The sequence below is a fragment of the Anolis carolinensis genome, chromosome 1 (assembly GCF_035594765.1).
Source record: "Anolis carolinensis isolate JA03-04 chromosome 1, rAnoCar3.1.pri, whole genome shotgun sequence".
NCBI lineage: Eukaryota > Metazoa > Chordata > Lepidosauria > Squamata > Dactyloidae > Anolis > Anolis carolinensis.
In genome coordinates, this window is record NC_085841.1 from 46,892,217 (window position 1) to 46,913,274 (window position 21,058).

General features: G+C 40.7%; 1 protein-coding gene across 1 annotated transcript in view; it reads right to left on the reverse strand.

Moving 5' to 3' along the window:
• zfand3 (zinc finger AN1-type containing 3) overlaps positions 1 to 21,058 on the reverse strand; it is a 192,324-nt gene that overhangs the window by 129,315 nt on the left and 41,951 nt on the right. The window contains 1 exon segment of the mRNA NM_001293125.1: positions 1,841 to 1,881. Within this exon segment, the coding sequence (NP_001280054.1) occupies positions 1,841 to 1,881 (41 nt within the window).

A 21,058-nucleotide genomic window follows, 5' to 3' on the forward strand; every position in this document is an offset into this window, starting at 1 on the left:
AAACCTACCAGGATTTCAATGGGAAGTGTGGGTCTGCTTCTTGCTGATGAGATAGTCAAGTTAATTAGGATTGTTGTTGTTATTGTGTGCCTTCGAGTCATTTAAGACTTAGGGTGAGCCTAAGTCTAAAACTTAGGGTGGAGGCCAGATGAATGACCTTGGAGGGTCGCATCCGGTCCACGGGCCTTAGTTTGGGAACCCCTGATCTAGAGCTTTAAAAGTTGTATATTGATGCATGAAATGAAATTTACTAATACATTTTAACTAATAACCTCTACTCTGAGTTAGGAATAATATTGTTGTGATGTCTCATGGGCCTCAGAGTTCTGACCCTAGCGCCATCATGGATAATGAAGATGACAACATGGGTTTTTTGCCGTCTCAGCAGGAGACGGAGTTTTTCCAGATGCCTGTTGTTGACAATTCTTGCCAAGAGCCCATTAAAATGGACCTTGAACAAGCTTTTCCCAGCGCTTCTCCCCCCTTCGCGAGAAAAGAGTCCTATGCTGCGAGTTGGGGTCAAAAAGAACAAACACGGAAAAGCACCAGATTAGCAGCCAGACTGAACGTTAATTAGCTAAGTTTCTCCTGGGAATTTGCAGGGAGGAACGCAGCTGGAGAAAGATGTGTTTCGCTTCTCTTTCCCTTGGGAAAGGAAGCTCTGGACACCTGCTCTGCAGGAAGATTGAACTTCTTTAAAAGTTCCCCGCACCGAGGAATCCGTGCGGAGTCAACAGATCAGCTTCAGGACTAACTTCGGATCCAGCCTAGTGTGGACTGCATTTTAAGTCTGCAACTCCAGTTTCCTTGCCTTGCCTTGTCAAGTTTCCATGAACTATCTCGTCGTGTTTCCAGTCTTGGATCTTGTCTTAAGTATCTAGCCTTGTCTCCAGTTCTTGCTTTGGACTTACTTTGTACTTTAGAAATACTTTGGACGTTTCCCCACTTTACTGCTTGGAAGTAGAGTGTGTTTCGGTTTTGGGATTACAACTTTGAACTCTAATATTATATATTGGACAATATATTTCTGGACTATATTTGACCTTTCCAGAAAGGTCTATTGCTGGACTACATTTTCTACTTGTTTTTATTCTACTATAATATTTCCTTAATAAAGATATTAGATTGTATTTGGCCTCCGTGTGTTGGTTCTTAGTGCTCTGCTGCAAGGGCGTGACAATTGTACAACCCCGAATGCTCAGTCTAAGAAGACAGCATTCAAAACACCACTATCACCATCTGAACAAATCTGCCCAAAACCTCTGATCCCTATCTGTAAAATAGAAAGAACAATGGTGAAAGGGGAAAATAAAACATGATAAAACCAGTTCATATCTTCTAGAATAAAAATGTATAAAGTAAGTTATAATGTGGGACATAGATTTATCTCAATTGTTATTAACATGTAGAGTTCAATATTCTATGAGTAGAACATCATGCCTGGGGGCAAGAATATTTTTCCAGATACCACAGTAGTTAAACACAGACCACTCAGCATTATTGAACATAATCAAGCCCTGTCTCACTGAACTCAACATGCAAGTCACTCTGATGTGAGTTGTCTAATTCAAGGGCATTCTCTAATCTTCACCAAGTGAAGGTTTGATTGGTGCCTATACACAAGAGGCTCTTGCTCTTACACACACTGGAGATTATTTCAACAAACTTGAGCAAATAAATGAAGCACCAGAGTAAGGAGAGTCTGATTCCATGCCCACACACTGAGAGACAGATGCCCACATATAATCTTCAAGGAGGGTGTTCCCAAGTGATTTAGATTTGTGTTTTTAAAAGGCAGAAGGGAAAACCCCTCAAAATCAAACCTTTACACTGCACTTACCAGCAAAGCATTTGGAACAGAGATTCATAGTCTTGCTGGACCTGGGGCAAGGGGGAAAAAAAAGGAGAGCTTAACAATTCTTGGTAGTTAAGAGTATGTAGATTTGGGAGTAGAGTATGGGGGAACATGAAAATAAGACAAAGCACTCTAAATTCCCTTTTAAAAGATGAATAAATAGAAAAAGAAAAGAATGTCACACTTTCATGTCGTAAGTCAATCCAGTGTTTGTACATTTGATGTTTGGTAATCTTTAAAAAACAAACAAACTACTTGATTGTTGCTTAAATTAGGCATGTTAGCACTAGTGTCATGATAAATTATCTCACTTTCTTCCCACCACAACTGCTGTCAAAATCAAATTATGTGTGCCAGAAGAATACAAGCCTTTATTCAATATCACAGTTTCATCTGTAGACAACTTGTATATTTCTCTAGCAGAATTTCATGTAGTCTCTGCTAGTATAAGATCAACATTTAATATAATTTGGAGCCAGAATGGATTTGTCTGACAATAAAAACAGAGACAGAATGAGAAACATTAATAAACCTCTCTTTGAAAACAGAAATCAAGAAAAGCCTCACCAGTTTGCATATGCATTTTGCTCAAATATTAAATTTAGTCCAAGATTCAACTCTGATAACAGGTAGGACAGCTTATCTACCTTCATAAAAACTGTAATTAACTGTTGTTACCTACGTTTCTTCCATAGGAGTTACTGTTTAAAATTGACTGTAATACTGCAATTTCCCTAAGTCAATAATACCCAGGATAATCAAAGAAAAGACAATGTTCAAATCTTTCATATTTATGACAATGATGTTCTCGAAGTTTATAAGGGGTCAGTAACTATGTAGGGGCCATTATTTTTCACCCTGTACCCTCCAGGTTCTGAAAATGATGTAATGATATTTCCATTTTTTTTTGCCAAATTTACTAAATTTCCTTTGTGCTTAGAAGAAGTAGGGAGGATCTGAAGGCTCAAGGAAAGCAAACCACTGTGGTTTGGACACATTTGGGTATTTTTTTAGTTAAATAAAATCACTCAACATTGCCCAAATTATAATTATTTTAGTGTAGGATTTTTAAATGGCGCACTTAGGGGTTGCAAAGTCCACATGTAGCCCATTGGCCAAATTTTGCATGCTCCAGTGCAGAGACTACCTTTCATTTTAACATTGATTTTTTTTCCAAATGTAGATAATGGGTACAAAAAATCATAGAATAAACACTGACAAAAGCAAAGGATTATTTATATAATTTATTATCCTACAAATGTTTAATAATACAAGTAACAACACCACAAAATTCATACCTGTTAATAACTACCAAGATGATGACTAAAACAAGAATGATTACCCATTACAACAATTAAATTAGTTTATGATGGAACATTTTAGCTTTATAATATCTTGTCAAACTACTATATTTATTATGTCCCACTACCAGATTTCAACTATGACCACCACTGTAAACATAAAGAAAGCTTTAAATCATCTTCAAAATTTATAACACTGGAGAGGACTAAAAAAACCCCAAAATTCTAACTGGATAAATCATTAACTCAGTATTTTCACAGTTCTCAGATTACAGAGGAATGCTACAAGGACTGGTAGTTAAGATTTAATGTTGAAAGTTTATAATAATTGTTGTTCTGTCTTCAAGTCATTTCCGACATATTACAACATCAAAGTGAAGCTATCGTGTGGTGTTCCTGGCAACGTTTGTCTTTGGTTTCCTCTGAGGCTGAGATATTATAACTTTCTCATGGTCACCCATGGGGTTTCTGTGGCTGAGCAGGGATTTGAACACTGCCTTCCAGAGTTGTGGTCCAATACTGAAATCACTAACTAATGACTGCAATTAACAGTTATACTAAAGGTGGCATTAGCTGCATATATGCAAAACAGATATAAAATATATTGATTTCTTCATCATTCATTAAAACTTCCCAATTGATGAATAAAACTCCACAATCAGTATGGTTTTATATAAATTGTTGCTGTTATAGTTCTGAAAGACTATTAAGTGCACAGATTCATAACCAAAACATTCTTTAATAATCAGTAAAAAAACAACTAGCAAAACAAGTGAGCTTTACTTTCCTAGCATATTCAGGTATGTCCTTGAAAGAAAGAAACTATTATACATTCTGGTATGAAGCAGACTGTCATGTTTTATATTAAATGATTAATGTGCTGACAGTCTGATTTATACTAAAAGAACTATACTAACAATTTAAGATTAAAACAATTAAATAAACACGTACTACCTCATATAACTAGAGACAGGCAAACAAGCAAAGAAAATACCATAAATGTCCATTTAAGCATGAATCCAGGAAGAGAAGCAGAGCAACAGCCTTCCTCAGGAATTTAATCCCTATATGAATAATAATTAAACTGAAAAGTAGATATATAGCACAACACAGCAGTAGTTTATTGACTATACTAACTGCCAGTTTCTAAGAGGAATACACCATATCAGGGAGCCACAGTGGCGCCCTGGGTTAAACCTTGTGCCGATTGAATTGCTGACTTGAAAGTTAGCAGTTTGAATCCATGAGACAGGGTGAGCTCCCGCCTGTCAGCCCTAGCCTCCATGCGGGAACATGAGAGTAGCCTCCAAAGGATGGTAACACATCCGGGCGTCCCTGGGCAATGTCTCTGAAGAAAGACGATTCTCTCACACCAAAAGCGACTTGCCTCAATTCACCTCTGACATGATATAAAAAAAACCATACCAGGAACTGTAAATGCAGTCCAAATACACAAATGACTAATACCTGGAAGAGGACAACATAAGTATCATTCACCTCAGAGAATTCTACCTTTTTTTCTGTTAGAATCAGTCTCCAATCTCTATAAAAGTAAAAAGAATTTTGGGGTTCAAATAAAATGAGAACTGTAACAGTGCAGAGATGACTATTATCACACTAGAGCTGAAAGAGTAAGCAAAGAGTATGCATCCCATCTGAAATCCTATGTCAGGCTCTTGCAGAATTCTTGCAGAATATAGCTAAGGGGAGGGGCCTTTAAAATGATCAGACAGAGAGATCCTGAGCCTCACTAAACTACAATCCCCATAATTCTGCAAGAGGAAGCCACAGGATTTCAGATGGGATCCATATCCTTTGCTTACTCTTCAAGCTCTGGTGTGATAATCAGAGAAGTTGATTTAACCAGCAGCTGGTCTGAAGCAACTAAAATGATAACACTGGAAACGGGTATGTTTGCAGTTCCTTTCCCATTTATAAAGAGCATCTTAGAATCTACTCAATATCCTTCCTTCTTTTGGAATGGTATCTGTGTAGGATAAAGTAGAATAATCAAATTTTGAAGTGCCTTTCCCTACCTAGGAAGGCACTCCCCTCAGTTTTAGGGCTAGAGGGGTGAAAATCACCATACATGGAGGGCATATTGACCCCTTTTAGCCCACCAACCTTTAAAAGGTTTTCTAAATGGAGAAGATAGAAGCCAAACAATTTCTTTCCTTTGAAAAATATTTGGTTTTTTTAAAAACCAATACTATCCAGAGGGAGGAAAAGGGGGGGGGGGGTTAAACAAAGAATAAAGATAAAAGATTTAAAGATTTAAAAATATCACAGTACAGCAAATAGAAACTACATAGATTCCCTTCTTTCCCCCACCTCCAAAGCCCACCTTCAAAAATCCCAGCCCCTTCCTTTCAAAGAAAGAATAAAAAAATAGAAGCCAAGCAGCCAAGCTTGGGAAAAAATAAAATACAAACAAATCTCTTTCCATGGCAGCAAGACAAGGAAGGAGGCAAGGCAAGAGGCAAGGCAACAAGGCAGCAAGGAAGCACACTAGCACAGAGACTGAGTGAGCTGAGTGAGTAGGAGAAAGCCAGCAGCCAGCCAGCACCTGCAAAGGACATGCCCACAATGGGCGCTTTGGGGGCAGTCGTTCCATTGAATACCCTGGCAACATCACCGTTTCCTTGGCCTCTGACTGGCCAAAAGCCCCAAACATCACCTCCTCCTCCTCTGACACATGCGGAAGAACTCCCTGAGCCACGTGAGGAAAGCCACATGGCCCGAAAACCAAACAAAGAAACAGAAACCATGCAACTTTCTCTTTTGTTTCACTTTTTGTTTCATCTGAAAATGGGCTCTTTTGTTTCATGTCATCCGAATGGACAGTACGAAACAAACACCCGAATGAAACAAATGGAAAAATACCGCACATACCTCTACTACATTCTAAATATTTCAGTATACGGACTGACATTTAACAAAGTGAAAGGCCACACTACAAAATAATACAATGTGAATATGAGTAATAATGATAAATGCTAATAAAATAATGAAGAGTCTATCAAGATTGTTGCTTGTTATATTGTGAGACTGTTTTATATAAAGTATGACCATTTTATGTGTGGGCCTGGATTCCAAGACCCACTGTGGCTATATGATACTGTGGGTAATAGGGAACACTATATTTTGACTATACTTGGGTCTGAAGCATACCACATAATGGCACTAAATTGACCTAAAGAGGCCCACAATTATTTCCAGGGCTAGTGAATTTTTTAGAGCATGAATATTGAATCTGTTGATAAAGAGGTTATACTGGACACTAAAAATACAAATATGTGACAGAATTAAATGATCTCTCAAATGTCACTTTTATAAGGTGGACAGAGGGGGAAAATACTTTGATCTCATTCATGAACCCCTCAGCCACACCGCATAATAATATGATTCTATATAGCTTACACTGGCAGTCATATAATCTTTCTGCTCAGCAAAAGTATTTCACAGACTATTTTAAAGTAGGAGGGGATGAATGTTTTAGTGAGTATACAGTTCCAATTTCTGGGAGAGCACAAACATTCCTTAACTTTTTCTTTTAAAACAACTGTTCAGAAAACCAGATGCTGAGGAAGTAGACTTCCTCAGTCTTCCAAACTTATGCAACCAAGTTTGTTCCCTCAATTTCTAAGGCACCACAAGATGCCTTTGCATACTGATATTCCAGACTAACACGGCTTTGGCTTTGACTTCTAAATAAGGATATAAACTCATGTGGCAAAGTTACCATGGTCAAATGTGACTCCTTTAAAAGAGATAGGGTTAATACAAGTTATTTAAAACTTCTTATTTTGCTTGCAGTAAAGAATTTTGACACTTGAGATATGAAAATTTCATGGCAACAACAATAAAAAAGCAATTGTATTTGGCCAAGTGATACAGCAAACAAAAGCACCCATATTGTCAAGTGTTCCCTACCATTTAACACTCATCAAGGAAAGCATTTTCTTAAAATTCACTAATATAAAATGGCAAAGAGTCAAACCATGGTGAAGACAACTGTGTACAACTATGGGCCAAAGGTTATTTTTAATTTCTAACAAGATGTAAGGTCAAGAACTGAGTGTGCAAACATTTGACAGAGAGCAGAACTTATCCATGTCATTTACTATTTCTTATCAGTACACTCTAGCATCAGCTTCCGTGAAACAGATTTAGATGTGCCCATGTGGATGAAAAAAACATGTGAGTTAATCAGCAATCTTGAAAATCAAATTCCCTACTCACTCACCAAACAAAAATGAAAATCTCTCTTTGCCAGTTTCTTGGTTAACATACTGATTATGTATCAATGTAACAAATACTGACTTCAAGTTATTTTAGGTCACTATGTCTGCCAACCAGGGAAAAGCAACAGCCATGAGTATCCATGGGTATATGGGTGTGATTCACCAACACCATGGGATCTGAATTACAGACAATTCCCGAGTTACAAACATCTGACTTACAAATGACTCATAGTTAAGAATGGAGGTGAGACAACAGGAAGTGAGATCAATCTACCCCTCGGAAGAGAAATTCACTCCTGAAAGAGTTATCATGAGGAAAAGTTATCTCCAATAAAGCTTTACCACCAATCCTGGTTTCCACAAGCCAAATGTTTCAAAATCCAATTATCACAGGGACAGAAAGTGAGGTGCAATTTCCTGAACAGGGGCACAGACAACAAAACAAAAACAACAACGGTGTTCACCCTTCCCTATGCTATCAGAAGTTCAATTTATATTCAAAGGTTAAAGATCACCTACTTTTCTAAACAACCTATAATTTGTAATATTGAGAATTATACATTATTGCTATTCAAATTGCCTAGACACAGCATGATTTCGGAGTCTTCCTAAATTGTACTTTTCTTTCATTGTAACCTTGGTTTATCTATGTGGTAAGAACACTTTAATATATATTTATCCAAGGATAGTAATTTTGCCAGATGGTTGGCATTTTCAATCATATCTGTCATGATGACTGCTAGGATACAAACTATATAATCAAGAGTATATTCAAATAGCAAAAACCCTTCTCTTTGGATTAAAAGATGTGGACAAAGACAACACATTTGCCCTCAATGAAGGATCTGTTGCTACACCTGTATTGAGGCATCTCAGCATATGCCCGGTGTGTGATATGTCCAACATAGGTTGAGACATATGTGAAAGGAATGAAATGCAAAAAAACCCAAAAACATTTGCATAATATTACTGAATACATACAAAGAGTATATATAATAATTTAATAAAATAAATTTTATATAAAATGAATATAATTTTATATAAAAATTTATAAAAAATGAGAAAAGTAAGTTTTGCTATCAGGAAAAAAATGTTTCATATTTTCAAGCCAGGGGTGCTTGAATTTATGGGCACAGAATATATGGGTACAGAGGGAAAATTGTATAACCAGCAATGTTATACTATAGTGCAAAGTAACAAAGACTCCTTTCATAGATATCTTTGTCATAACAGATTTTACCACAACAACTTAAGGTTTTTTTAATTAAAAATGTTCAAAACAGGAATTTAATAATTATTGAAAGAGTGGTATCTGAAGAATAATAATGTCAAGCAAAGTTTTCTGTTGATAGAAATATAAGCAGGGACCATGTATTTCAAGGTTTACAGCTATAATAAAACTTAATAAAACTTTATTTATACCCCGCCACCATCTCCCCAACGGGGACTCGGGGCGGCTTACATGGGGCCATGCCCAAGACAATACAATAAACCATAACATAATACAATTAAATAATACATTACATAAAATAAACAGTACAACATAAGATCAAAACAGCAATATAACACGAGCGGGCCGCATGAATACTACATTTAAAAACTAGATTAAAAATTAAAACTCTGGGTGAGAAAGGGATCAGAATAAAACCTCGAGGGACGGGACATCAGATAGTGAACCAGTCTAGAGGATAAATATCGGGGGGGAGTAGCATAGAACATTTACTCTCCGAAAGCACACCGGAAGAGCCATGTTTTTAAATCTTTCCTGAAGGCTAAAAGGGTGGGGGCTTGCCTGATTTCAATGGGCAGCGAGTTCCACAAGCGAGGGGCCACCGCAGAGAAGGCCCTCTCCCTTGTTCCTACAAGGCGAGCCTGAGATATAGGTAGTGGCGACAGGAGGGCCTCCCCCGATGATCGGAGAGGTCGGGCAGGTTTATGATAGGAGATACGGTCACGAAGGTAGGCGGGTCCCAAACCGTTTAGGGCTTTATAAATGATGGTCTGCACCTTGAATTGGGACCGGAAGATGAACGGCAGCCAGTGGAGCTCCTTAAACAGGGGAGTAGATCTCTCCCTGTAACTCGCCCCCGTTATTAGTCTGGCTGCCGAACGTTGGACCAGCTGTAACTTCCGGGCCGTCTTCAAGGGAAGCCCCACGTAGAGCGCATTACAGTAGTCCAGTCTAGAGGTAACTAATGCATGCACCACCGTGGTCAAGTCAGACTTCACGAGGTATGGTCGCAGTTGGCGCACAAGTTTGAGTTGTGCAAAAGCCCTCCCGGCCACCGCCGACACCTGCGCTTCAAGCGTCAGCGCTGAATCCAGGAGGACCCCCAAACTGCGGACCTGTGATTTCAGGGGGAGTGCAACCCCGTCCAGCACAGGTTGCCACCCAATACCCCGATCCGACGAGCGACTGACCAGGAGGGCCTCTGTCTTGTCAGGATTGATCCTCAGCTTGTTCCTCCTCATCCAGTCCGCCACAGCGGCCAGGCACTGGTTCAGCACCCGAGGGGCTTCCTTGGAGTCAGGTGGGAACGAGTAGTGGATTTGCGTGTCATCTGCGTAGAGATGGCAACACCCTCCAAAACTCCGGATGACCTCTCCCAGCGGTTTCATGTAGATGTTAAAAAGCATGGGGGATAAAATAGACCCTTGCGGGACCCCACAGGTCAAAGGCCAGGGGTCCGAGCAGGTGTCCCCCAGCTTCACCATCTGGGAACGGCCCTCCAGGAAGGACTGGAGCCACTGCAAAACAGTGCCACCGAGTCCCATCCCGGAGAGCCTCCCCAGAAGGATACCATGGTCGATGGTATCGAAAGCCGCAGAGATGTCCAGGAGAACCAGCAGGGTCACACTCCCCCTGTCCAGTTCCCTGCGGAGGTCATCCACCAAGGCGACCAAAGCCGTCTCAGTGCTGTGCCCAGGCCTGAAGCCAGACTGCGAGCGGTCCAGAAAATCAGTGTCATCGAGGAACTCCTGGAGCTGCGTGGCCACCACCCGCTCCAGAACCTTGCCCAAAAACGGGAGGTTGGAAATTGGTCTGTAGTTGTTACATACAGATGGGTCTAGCGAGGTCTTTTTTAGTAACGGTTTTACCACCGCTTGCTTAAAACAAGATGGAAATGACCCCTGACCCAGGGAGGCATTTATTATAGCCACAAACCAATCCAACAACCCCTCTTTGGCCTGCTTAACCAGCCAAGAGGGACAAGGATCCAGAGCACAAGTGGTCGCCCTCACAGACCCAAGAATCCCCTCCACGTCATCCGGAAGAACAAGCCGGAAAGAATCCCACAAAATCGGACAGACAGGTGCCTCGGTTACCTCCGCTGGAACTACAATTAAGCTGGAGTCCAACTCATGGCGTATCTGAGCAACTTTGCCTGCAAAGTGGTGCGCAAAATCGCTGCACCTAGTTGCCAAGTCATCAGGAAGCCCCTGGGTCTCAGGAGGCCGCAGGAGCTCCCCAACAACTCGGAACAACTCCGATGGCCTGTTGGCCGCAGACGCTATGCGGGCAGTCGTGAAAGCTTTCCTGGCTGCTCGCAGAGCCACGGAGTAAGCCTTAATAGCGGCTTTAGCCCGTGCTTGGTCAGACACATCCTGAGATTTCCTCCAGATGCACTCTAGTCCCCTCCGCGCACGCTTCATCACGGCCAGCTCCTCAGTGAACCAAGGAGTCGACATGACTCTACGCAGCGAAAGAGGACGTTCGGGAGCGATCGTGTCAAGTGCCCTTGTCAGCTCACTATTATAGCGATCAGCCAGGACATCGACAGGATCGCCAGTCTCCAGAACAGGAAGATCCCCAAGAGACCTCAGGAGTCCATCCGGATCCATCAGCCTCCTGGGGCGGACCATCTTAATGGGTCCACCACCCCTGCGGAGGTTAGAAGACACGGCGAAACTCAAACAGATCAGATGATGGTCAGACCATGACAATGGAAGAATATTTTGCTCTTCCACTCTGACTGTCCCACCGTCCACAATGAAGACGAGGTCCAGCGTGTGTCCCGCCTGATGTGTGGGCCCAGATATAACTTGAGTCAGCCCCATGGTCGTCATGGCAACCATGAAATCCTGAGCTGCACCTGTCAAAGAGGTCTCGGCATGAATATTAAAGTCCCCCAAAACTATGAGTTGTTGGGAGACCAGGGCCGAATTGGAGACCACTTCTGCTAGCTCGGACAGAGAGACTGCTGGGTCGCGGGGTGGACGGTACACCAGCAGAATCCCCAAGCTGTCTCGGGCTCCCACCTTCAGGAAGACACACTCAAACCTCGAAGACTGCGGAACGGCGCATCTGATCAGGGCGATGGACTGCCGAGCAATCACCGCGACTCCTCCTCCCCGCCCCCCAGCCCTGGCCTGCTGATGCACCCCGAAACCTGGTGGGCACAGCTGAGTGAGATTCACACCACCCTGCTCGTCCAACCACGTCTCGGTGATGCATGCCAGATCCGCCCCCTCATCCAGGATCAAATCCTGGATAACAGCTGTTTTACCGTTGACGGATCTGGCGTTCAAAAGCAGGACCTTAAGGCTGGGAGGTCTGTCCTGAAGACTACCACACCTATTCCTCTCCAGGGTCGCAAAAACTCTGTTGCGCTTCTCCCTGGGTCGAAAGTGACCGTTCTTCCTTCTCCCCCAAACCACCTCAATGAGACCCTGCCCGTGGAAACCCTCTCCCCCCTGGAGAGATGACTGATTGAGGTTGCCCATTGAAGGGGATAGTCAGCTGTCCTGAGATAGAAAATCACCAGCAATACTTGGTTGTTTAAAGGAGGGGCCTATCTCCGCTGGTGTAGGAGGAAAGGAGTCATCTAACAGATCATCATCTAGCGTGGGAAGGGGGCTAGGCACTAATGATGTCTGAGAACGGGACTGAGAGGTAACATAGATATGGCCTAAACCTGGGGGATCTTGTCTACCAAGATTCCGCCTGATGTCCAGGGGGCGAATCAATGGGTCTACTAGTACCCTCCTGAGAGTAATGCCCCACTGTTGAAGTTTGGGCCTATACAAAAACAATTCCTCCATCAGTGTTCTGTCTTCCAATCCAATGAGAAGACAAATGGAGCGGTTCCAGGACTGATAGTCTCTACGAAGCCAGTCGATAGTCTTGATCTTCACTTTCGACCAGCTTAAAGATAGAATTTGTGAGAGAGACGTCCGGACCGCTCGCTTAGATGTCCATCTTCCTCTGTTCAATAGTGAGTCTTGCACTTCCACTGCCACCTTATTAGTTCGCAACAGATGTTGGGAATTGCAGTAAGTGTCCAGGGAGTGTCCAAACAGTTCTGGGGACAGCGTGTTGTTTGTCCTCTGAGAGACTCTATTAGTTTCCTTCCGGCCGTCCCTCCCCTGACTCTGACTCTCTTCCCCAGATAAAGACTCCACCCCATCCCTGGCCCCTTCCAAGCCTGACCTATTGCCTTCCTTCTGCTCCTCTAGCTTTTTTCTTCCCTGGCTTTCCAGAGCATTTAATTCCTCATTAATATTAATAAAGCTGGTTGGTACAGTTTGTATAATGTCTATAGGAGAAGGATTCTTCACCATTAGGGAAATTCCTTTGAAAAGATGGTCAATTTTCTTGTTCAGTGTCTCCAACTGTTGTAAAACAGTACTGAACGATTTTCCCAGTAGATCACATAGGAAAAAGAGTTCGTTTTCCCTCGATGTTTCCTGCCAACTCATTCCTATTGCCTTTCAAAAACCTTCCTATAATATACCTCTCTAATCTTTCAAAATTACCCCTCGTTTCTACTATCTCTTTCAGCTCAACAGTATCTCGTCCAACATACACATACCTTCATTCACATTCTGGGACCATCAATTTACCAATCAATAAAACTCAAGAACTCTCGAATCCTATGTGATCACTTCCTATGACCTAAGTACCAGGTTCTCAAACCTGCTTCCTATCAGAGTCTCCCTGAAATTAGATAAAAACTTTCTCACTCCTATCTATAATACACACACACACATATACACACTCAAAAGAAAAAGAGGAAAAAAAAATTAATAATAATAATAATAATAATAATAAAATAAAAAGAAATAAAATAAAATAGATGGCAGGCTGCAGCACTGAAGAAATGATCCAAGCTATTCCTATCTAGAACTTCCTCATTGATTCAGTCTCAACCAGTAAAATTAAACTCTCTAATTAAAAAATAAAAATAAAAAATAAAATAAAATAAAATAAAAAAGAAAGAAAAAAAAAAGAAAAAGAAAAGGCTTGATGGTGTCAGGTACAGGAAAACCCTTCGTCACGCGGCACTGGCCCTAGCTGTTGATTCCAACAGGGCAGGGGCAGATGGAGAGGTCGGCCAAGCCCAGGCAAGTCCCAAGGAGCAAGATGGTACACTCCACAGCGCTGCTTCCTGTGTCCTTTAGGAGGATAGGCAATGCAGGAAACCCCAGCGGATGGTGAATAGCAGCTGCAATAACAAGAATGCCTCCAGGGGGGAAGGTCTCTAACAACAGCAGCAGCAGAAGTAGAAGTCTCTGCAGCCTTTGAGCCTTTGAAGCAGCTAGCACTGATAATTGGGTGTTAATGGCTTCGGAAACAGCCAGTCCCAGTCCCAGATGGAGAGCCGCCTCGGGAAGAAAGCTCGCTGTCACGAGTCAAACAGGTAGGCAGTGTTAGGCAACACAGCGGCCAGCTGCAGAGCAATGATCGGCTCCGAAGAATTCAAAGCAGCGGGAGCAGTGTAAACCCTCCTCCCAAGCTGGTCGTTAGCGATGGAGAGGTTAGAGACCAGCAGTGGCCCTAGTGACAGAAAAGTCAGTTCCAAACAGCAGCAACAGCAGCAGCAGTTGTTTAGTATAGAGAGGCAGAATGAGGGAGAGCGTTCCAGCCCTGTTGTAATGGCGGCTGCAGTAGCCCTCTACCTCTTCTCTCCCGATCGTCTCTTTCCCCTTTCTTCCTGCTGAGCCACGCGAATTAGCCCCCAAGGCCTCCTCCAAGACCCTGGATGACCAAACAAGAGCTCTAGCTAGCAAGGGTGGACTCAGATGGGAGGATTAACTTGGATTATGTTTTCTCTTACCGAGCTGCTGTATAGTTCCTGCTACCTCTCCGCCATCTTAGCCAAAAAAAAAAAAAAAAAAAAAAAAAAAAAAAAAAAAAAAAAAAAAAAAAAAAAAAAAATCCCAGAACATATCAGTGAAATATTGTGCCCTGAGTGTTTTTATTCTTTTTCCCTTCCTGTTTCCCTTTCTAAGAAGAGGACTTTCATGCTCCCCCTTTGTCCAATGTTCTATTGTCTGATCAATCTCACCGACTACAAAACATGAACTTCATGGTTCCATCTTTCAGTCTACAAAGCTAAGATAATACTAAGACATAAAAAAGAATAAATAACTGTAAGAAGATGGTGCAGAAGAACCACTCTGACTAAAAAAAACAAAACTAGGAGTTGTTTGTGGTAAAGATTATGAACTGTTAATTTCAAAGATTAAAGCAAAATGAAGGAAGAACATTACATCAATAATTGTGTTAAAATGCAATCTGAAGAACGCCTCTGTGAAATTTAAAGACCTTGTAAAATAATAGATTTGTACTATTAAGTCTAATTGACCAAGAACCAGAAGAACCCTAGACCAAAGCAAAGGGCATTTGTGAGGGAAGAATGCAGAAAGACACTATCAGCAATCAAAAACTAAAAGAAGCTTCACTGGATGAGTAATCCTCCCTGAGACCAAGGCTGCAGCAGCTAGCACAGGAGGGAAGGAAGAAGTCCGCTCTCTGCATATCCACTGGGACCTCTGTAATGGAAAAATATGGAGAGGCAGAATAGTTTCCAACTGGTAAGGTGGTCAGATCAAGCTGTATTTTATCACTCCACCTGTTTAATCTGTAGATTGAACATAACATAAAGTTGGATTAGACTCAGTGGAAGGAAGCATGAAAATCAGAGTATGCAACATCAACCATTTAAAATATGCAGATGATGTCATACAACTAACAAAAAAAAGGAAAGAAAAATTAAGAAGTGCAAAATCAGGTTTATAGTCAAATATAAAAGAAAACAAAAATAATGATCATAGATGATTTACACAATGATGGATACATTTAAATACTTAAAGCTACTTAAAGCTTTTCCCTACCTTAGCTCAGTAATAAAGCAGAATGGAGACTATAGTCAGATCTTGGATGAAATTCAGGAAAAGGAGGAAGAATTAAAGAAGTGCCCAAATAATAAAAATGTAAATAGGCAGATTAAAATGCCACAAGCCCAGTTACGGAAGTTGTTCATTAGTGAGATGAGGGAAAGATATTTTACACCAGAAAAAATTTTGAGCACACCAATAAATCAGGCAAGTGGGTGGAACACAGACTGAGAAAAAAGGGTGATGGAAAAAAACCCTCCAAGATTTAAAAGAAAGGTGCATTTGTAACAGATCATTAAAAATAACAATTTGGACATATCATGAGAACACATGACTCATTTAAAAAAGAACAATGCTTGCTTGGTAAGTTAGAAGCTGGTAGGAGGATGGCATTTTAGGTGGAAAGATTCAGGGCAACTGTAACCCTGATTTTGCAAGACCGGAGCAGAGCTGTTGACAACAAGGTGACGTAAAAGTCTCTAATTCACTGAGCAGAGCTGGTCCAACAATGAGGCGAATTAAGCGGTCGCTTGGGGCGCAAAACATACGGGGGCGCAGTCGAGACTGCTTTTTCTGTTGATTTGTTGTAAAACATGATGTTTTGGTGCTTAATTTGTAAAATCTTAATGTAATTTGATGTTTAATAGGCTTTTCCTTAATCCCTCCTTATTATCCAACATTTTTGCTTATTAAACAAAACGGTTATAAATTGCTAATGAAACAGACAGGAAGGCTAGCCAGCAGGCTAGTTATTTCATATGAAAATTTCACCTATAGAGAAAGCCGTTTAATACCTTGACAACAGCCTTATGCAATTGATGACTTTAAGGGATGAAAAAATTACACAGGACACAGTCTACCAAGTAATCTGGTTCCAACCCTTTCAGGCTTTTAAAAAGGTACTAGCATCTTGAATTGAACGCAGAAGTAAGCTGGTATTCAATGTAGACGGCATGATTATAGCACTATGCTCAAGACAATAAGTAGTATATATCTTAGTTTCAACATAGGGAGCATAATAACAAATTTATAGAAAGGCATATTCCTTCAAAATTATTTTGTAATCCAGTTCCTCTATAAAGGTACCCATCTCTACTTATCTCTTAGACTGAATTTCAGGTCAAAATTCATAATCAAGCCATTCCGTTTCATTCCACTCTGATATAAGCAGAAATCATTCTAATACAATTCAGAGTCATCATTTATTTGTCACAAAATCCCTGTACTATGACACTGCTTTAAGCTAAGTAAAGCCGCTCTGAGTCACCCATTTGGGGGTGAGAAGGGTGAGGCAGAAATATTGTAATAAATAAATAAATAAATAAGTTCTGTAGCTCATTGCTGTCTACTAACGGACAGCAAATTTCACAATTTCAAGACAGGATTTTTTCCTCATCCTAATTGGTGATTAAACCTCAGACACTATGCATGCAAAGCCATAGTCCCATTTCTATTTCAGAGGGCTCTGAATTCACATGTGGTCTAGTTCTGTGCAAACTCTGAATACACCTTACATAATAACAAGGAAAGACTGGAGTTGATGAATAGATTTTTAAATATGCTTATATGCCATTATTTATCTTGCAACAAAAAATGCAAACCATTCTGAATACATAGAGCACTTCTAAACATACAAAACCTCTTAATACTGCTAATAACAGAGTATATATATACAAGATTAAAATGTATACAACTTCTTAACATATACTTTTTTCTAAAATACTGATGTTAAAAGAGTTTCTACAATACTTCCTAATAGACTAAAGGGTGTTATGAAAGCATTAATTCACCCAGATCACATAGGTTTTATCCATTATGAGTAGCGAGAAGACAGTTTAAGGGCAGTACAGAATATGTTGTATATAGGATCCTGCTGTTACGTATTTTACTCAATGGTGAAAAAGCAATCAACAAAATTAACTAGCTATTTGTGTCATCGTCCCCATCCCTCCAAATTCTGAATACCTTTGGTTTGTGCTTGGAGTTTCTGAAACAGATTATATTTCATCTTTCTAAGAGTAAGAGTGATTACAATGAAATTCCTTTAAAATTTACCTCATTTTAAAAAACGAGCAGAGGGAATGTGCTTTCTTTTCCCCATTTTGATATGCAAGAAGTCTTACTGGGTAGAAATTAGGTAGAAAATAGAAACGCATAGACTTATGCTCAAATACTTCTAACAAAAGACAGCTTCATATACTTAGAAACATTTTCTTTACTTTAAAACCCAAAACATCTACACTGAAATTGAAAAAATAGGGCTCTCTTCTCTGTGGAGTGAGCCTTCTGTACCCAAAGGAATTTGATTCCAAAACTCCCCATAGATACCAAGTCATCAATTTCTGTTATATACAATCATACACACACACACACACACACACACACACACACACACACACACTGTCCACTTTTAGGACCGAGTTAACAACAAAACCACTGGACAAAATGGCATCAAATTTGGCCACAATACACCAACACAGCCAAGGTATGTCCTTCACTCAACCTCCCCGCCCCAAAACCAGATTGGTCTATATCTACTTCTACTCCCCCCCCCCTTTTCGGCCTAGATGGTACGCACCCTTTACTCTCCGCACTTGCCCTAAGGGGGGCGATTGTGTTTACAGATGGGGGAGAGCCCGGCAGGTGAAGAACAGGTAGACAGAGAGCCAGCTGCCAGGGCTGTTCTTCTTGGAGGGGCTTCCCTCCCTCCTCACACACACAGGAACACAAATACCTCCAATTAGAAAGTTGGGGGGGGGGAGGACATGGAAGAGCCATTCTCCCCTTGGCTGCCAGTCAGAAGGGAAGGCCCCACCCTTTTAGGCCCCACCTCTTCATGTCATAACAACCCCCTCAGCCACAATGGTGCCTGGGGGAAAGGCAAGGTTCACTTAGGCCTCTTCCACACTGCTTATAAAATACAGATCAACTGAATTATATGGCACTTTAGGCTCAAGTCCCTTCCACACAGCTAATAACCCAGAATACTAAGGCACATAATCCACAGTATCTGCTTTGAATTGGATTATCTTGAGTCCACCCTGCCATATAATCCAGCTCAGTGTGGATTTTATACATTTGTGTAGAAAGGCTTCATATAATCCAGTTCAAAGCAGATAATATATTATTATAAATATACATAATAAAACATAATAATTACTGTGGTATAATAATAAAGAACAATATAATCTCTAAAATCAGAAAAGTAAATAAAGAGCAACACTCTGAAAACAGGAGAATTCAAGAAAGGAAACAACCAGAACCAGCGAACACCTCCCAACAAAGGATTCCCTCAGGGAGGAAGCAGTCAGGCTTTGAATCTGCAATGCCATTAAATGCTAATTAAGGTGACTAATTGCAGCATTCATATTTGCCTCCAACAGACAAGAGATCCTTCTCCCACCCTAGACATTATTCCACAGGTACGTAAAACCCACTTCCCTGGCTGCTTCCTTCCTACGGGGATCCTCCATTGGCCGCCCTGAATACCACTGAACAGCCTTGCAGCTTCAAAGCCAGGCTGCTTCCTAACCAGGGGGATCCTCCATTGGCCACCTTGAATAGCACTGAACAGCATTTCAACTTCAAAGCCAGGCTGCTTCCTAACCAAAGGGATCCTCTGTTTGGCCACCTTGAATACCACTGAACAGCCTTACAGTTTCAAAGCCAGCTGCGTCATAACCACAGGGATCTTAATCACCAGACTACGCCACAGCAACGCGTGGCCGGGCACATCTAATCTATATATATAAATGAGTGATGGCATCACGGCGACCAACAAAACAACAAAACTACAGGCCCCCCCAACCTCGAAATTTGACAACACAACCCATCATCCATGCCTCTAGGTTGATACAACAAAAAGAAAAGAAAAATAAAGTTCTAATTAGAGGGAGAAGAATAATTGTTTTTATCCTATTGTTGCCAGTTAGAAGGCTTGGTCTCCTAGCAACCCACTCAGCCCAGGGGACAGGCAGAGTTAGGCCTCATTTAGGCCTCTTCCACAGATTATCTAATTTGCACTGGATTATATGGCAGTGTAGACTCAAGGCCCGTCCACACAGCTATATAACCCATTTAGAATCTTATATTATCTGCTTTGCACTGGATTATCTTGACTCCACACTGCCATATAATCCACTTCAGTGTGCATTTTATACAGCTGTGAAGAAGGGGCCTCATATAATCCAGTTCTAATCAGATAATATAAGATTATCAGTATACAGTAGAGTCTCACTTATCCAACATAAACAGGCCGGCAGGATAAGTGAACATGTTGGATAATAAGAAGGGATTCAGGAAAAGCCGATTAAACATCAAATTAGGTAATCGTTATACAAATTAAGCACCAAAACATATTATACAACAAATTATACTACAAAAAGTAGTTCCATGCGCAGTAATGCTATATAGTAATTACAGTAGAGTCTCACTTATCCAACACTCACTTATCCAACGTTCTGGATTATCCAACACATTTTTGTAGTCAATGTTTTCAATTTATTGTGATATTTTGGTGCTAAATTCATAAATACAGTAATTACTACATAGCATTAATGCGTATTGATTGAACTACTTTTTCTGCCAAATTTGTTGTCTAACATGATGTTTTGGTGCTTCATTTGTAAAATCATAACCTAATTTGATGTTTAATAGGCTTTTCCTTAATGCTTCCTTATTATCCAACATATTCACTTATCCAACATTCTGCCGGCCCTTTTATGTTGGATAAGTGAGACTCTACTGTACTGTATTTACAAATTTACCACTAAAATATCACAATGAATTTAAAACACTGACTACAAAAACATTGATTATGAAAAGGCAGACTGCGTTGGATAATCCAGAACATTGGATAAGCGAATGTTGGATAAGTGAGATTCTACTTTAATATAAAATAATTACTGGGATAGAATAATACAGAACAATATAATCTCTAAAACCAGGACAGTAAATAAAGAGCAACACTCTGAAAGCAGGGAAATTTGAAATTCCACAAAGGAAACAATCAGGGCCAGCTAACACCTCCCAAGAAAGGATTCTTCCAGAAAGGAAGCTGAGAAAGGAGTGAAGCACTGTGTATTGCCAAAGTCATTATTATTACTATCATTACTATTATTACTATTATTATTATTATTGTGTTGCGGTCAACCATGAAAATGAATACAATCTGGCTCCAAGTATTCAAAAACACTAATCAGAATATATAAAAATTACTGTGGTATAATAAAACAGAACAATACAATCTCTAAAATCAGAACACTAAATAAAGAACAACACTCTGAAAACAGGGGAATTCCGCACAGGAAACAATCAGGGCCAGTTAACACCTCCCAACAAAGTATTCCTATCATCAAAGGCTAGCAAATCCTCTGTTTTCTCAGGGCCACAGACATAAAATATCGCAAACAACACCACTCTGAAAACAAGGGAATTCCAGACAGGAAACAATCAGGGCCAAACTATTCAGAGGATAAAAATGACTGCAATATGTTCCTTGGTCCAGAATCAAAGGTTCTCCTCAATATCCAAACACC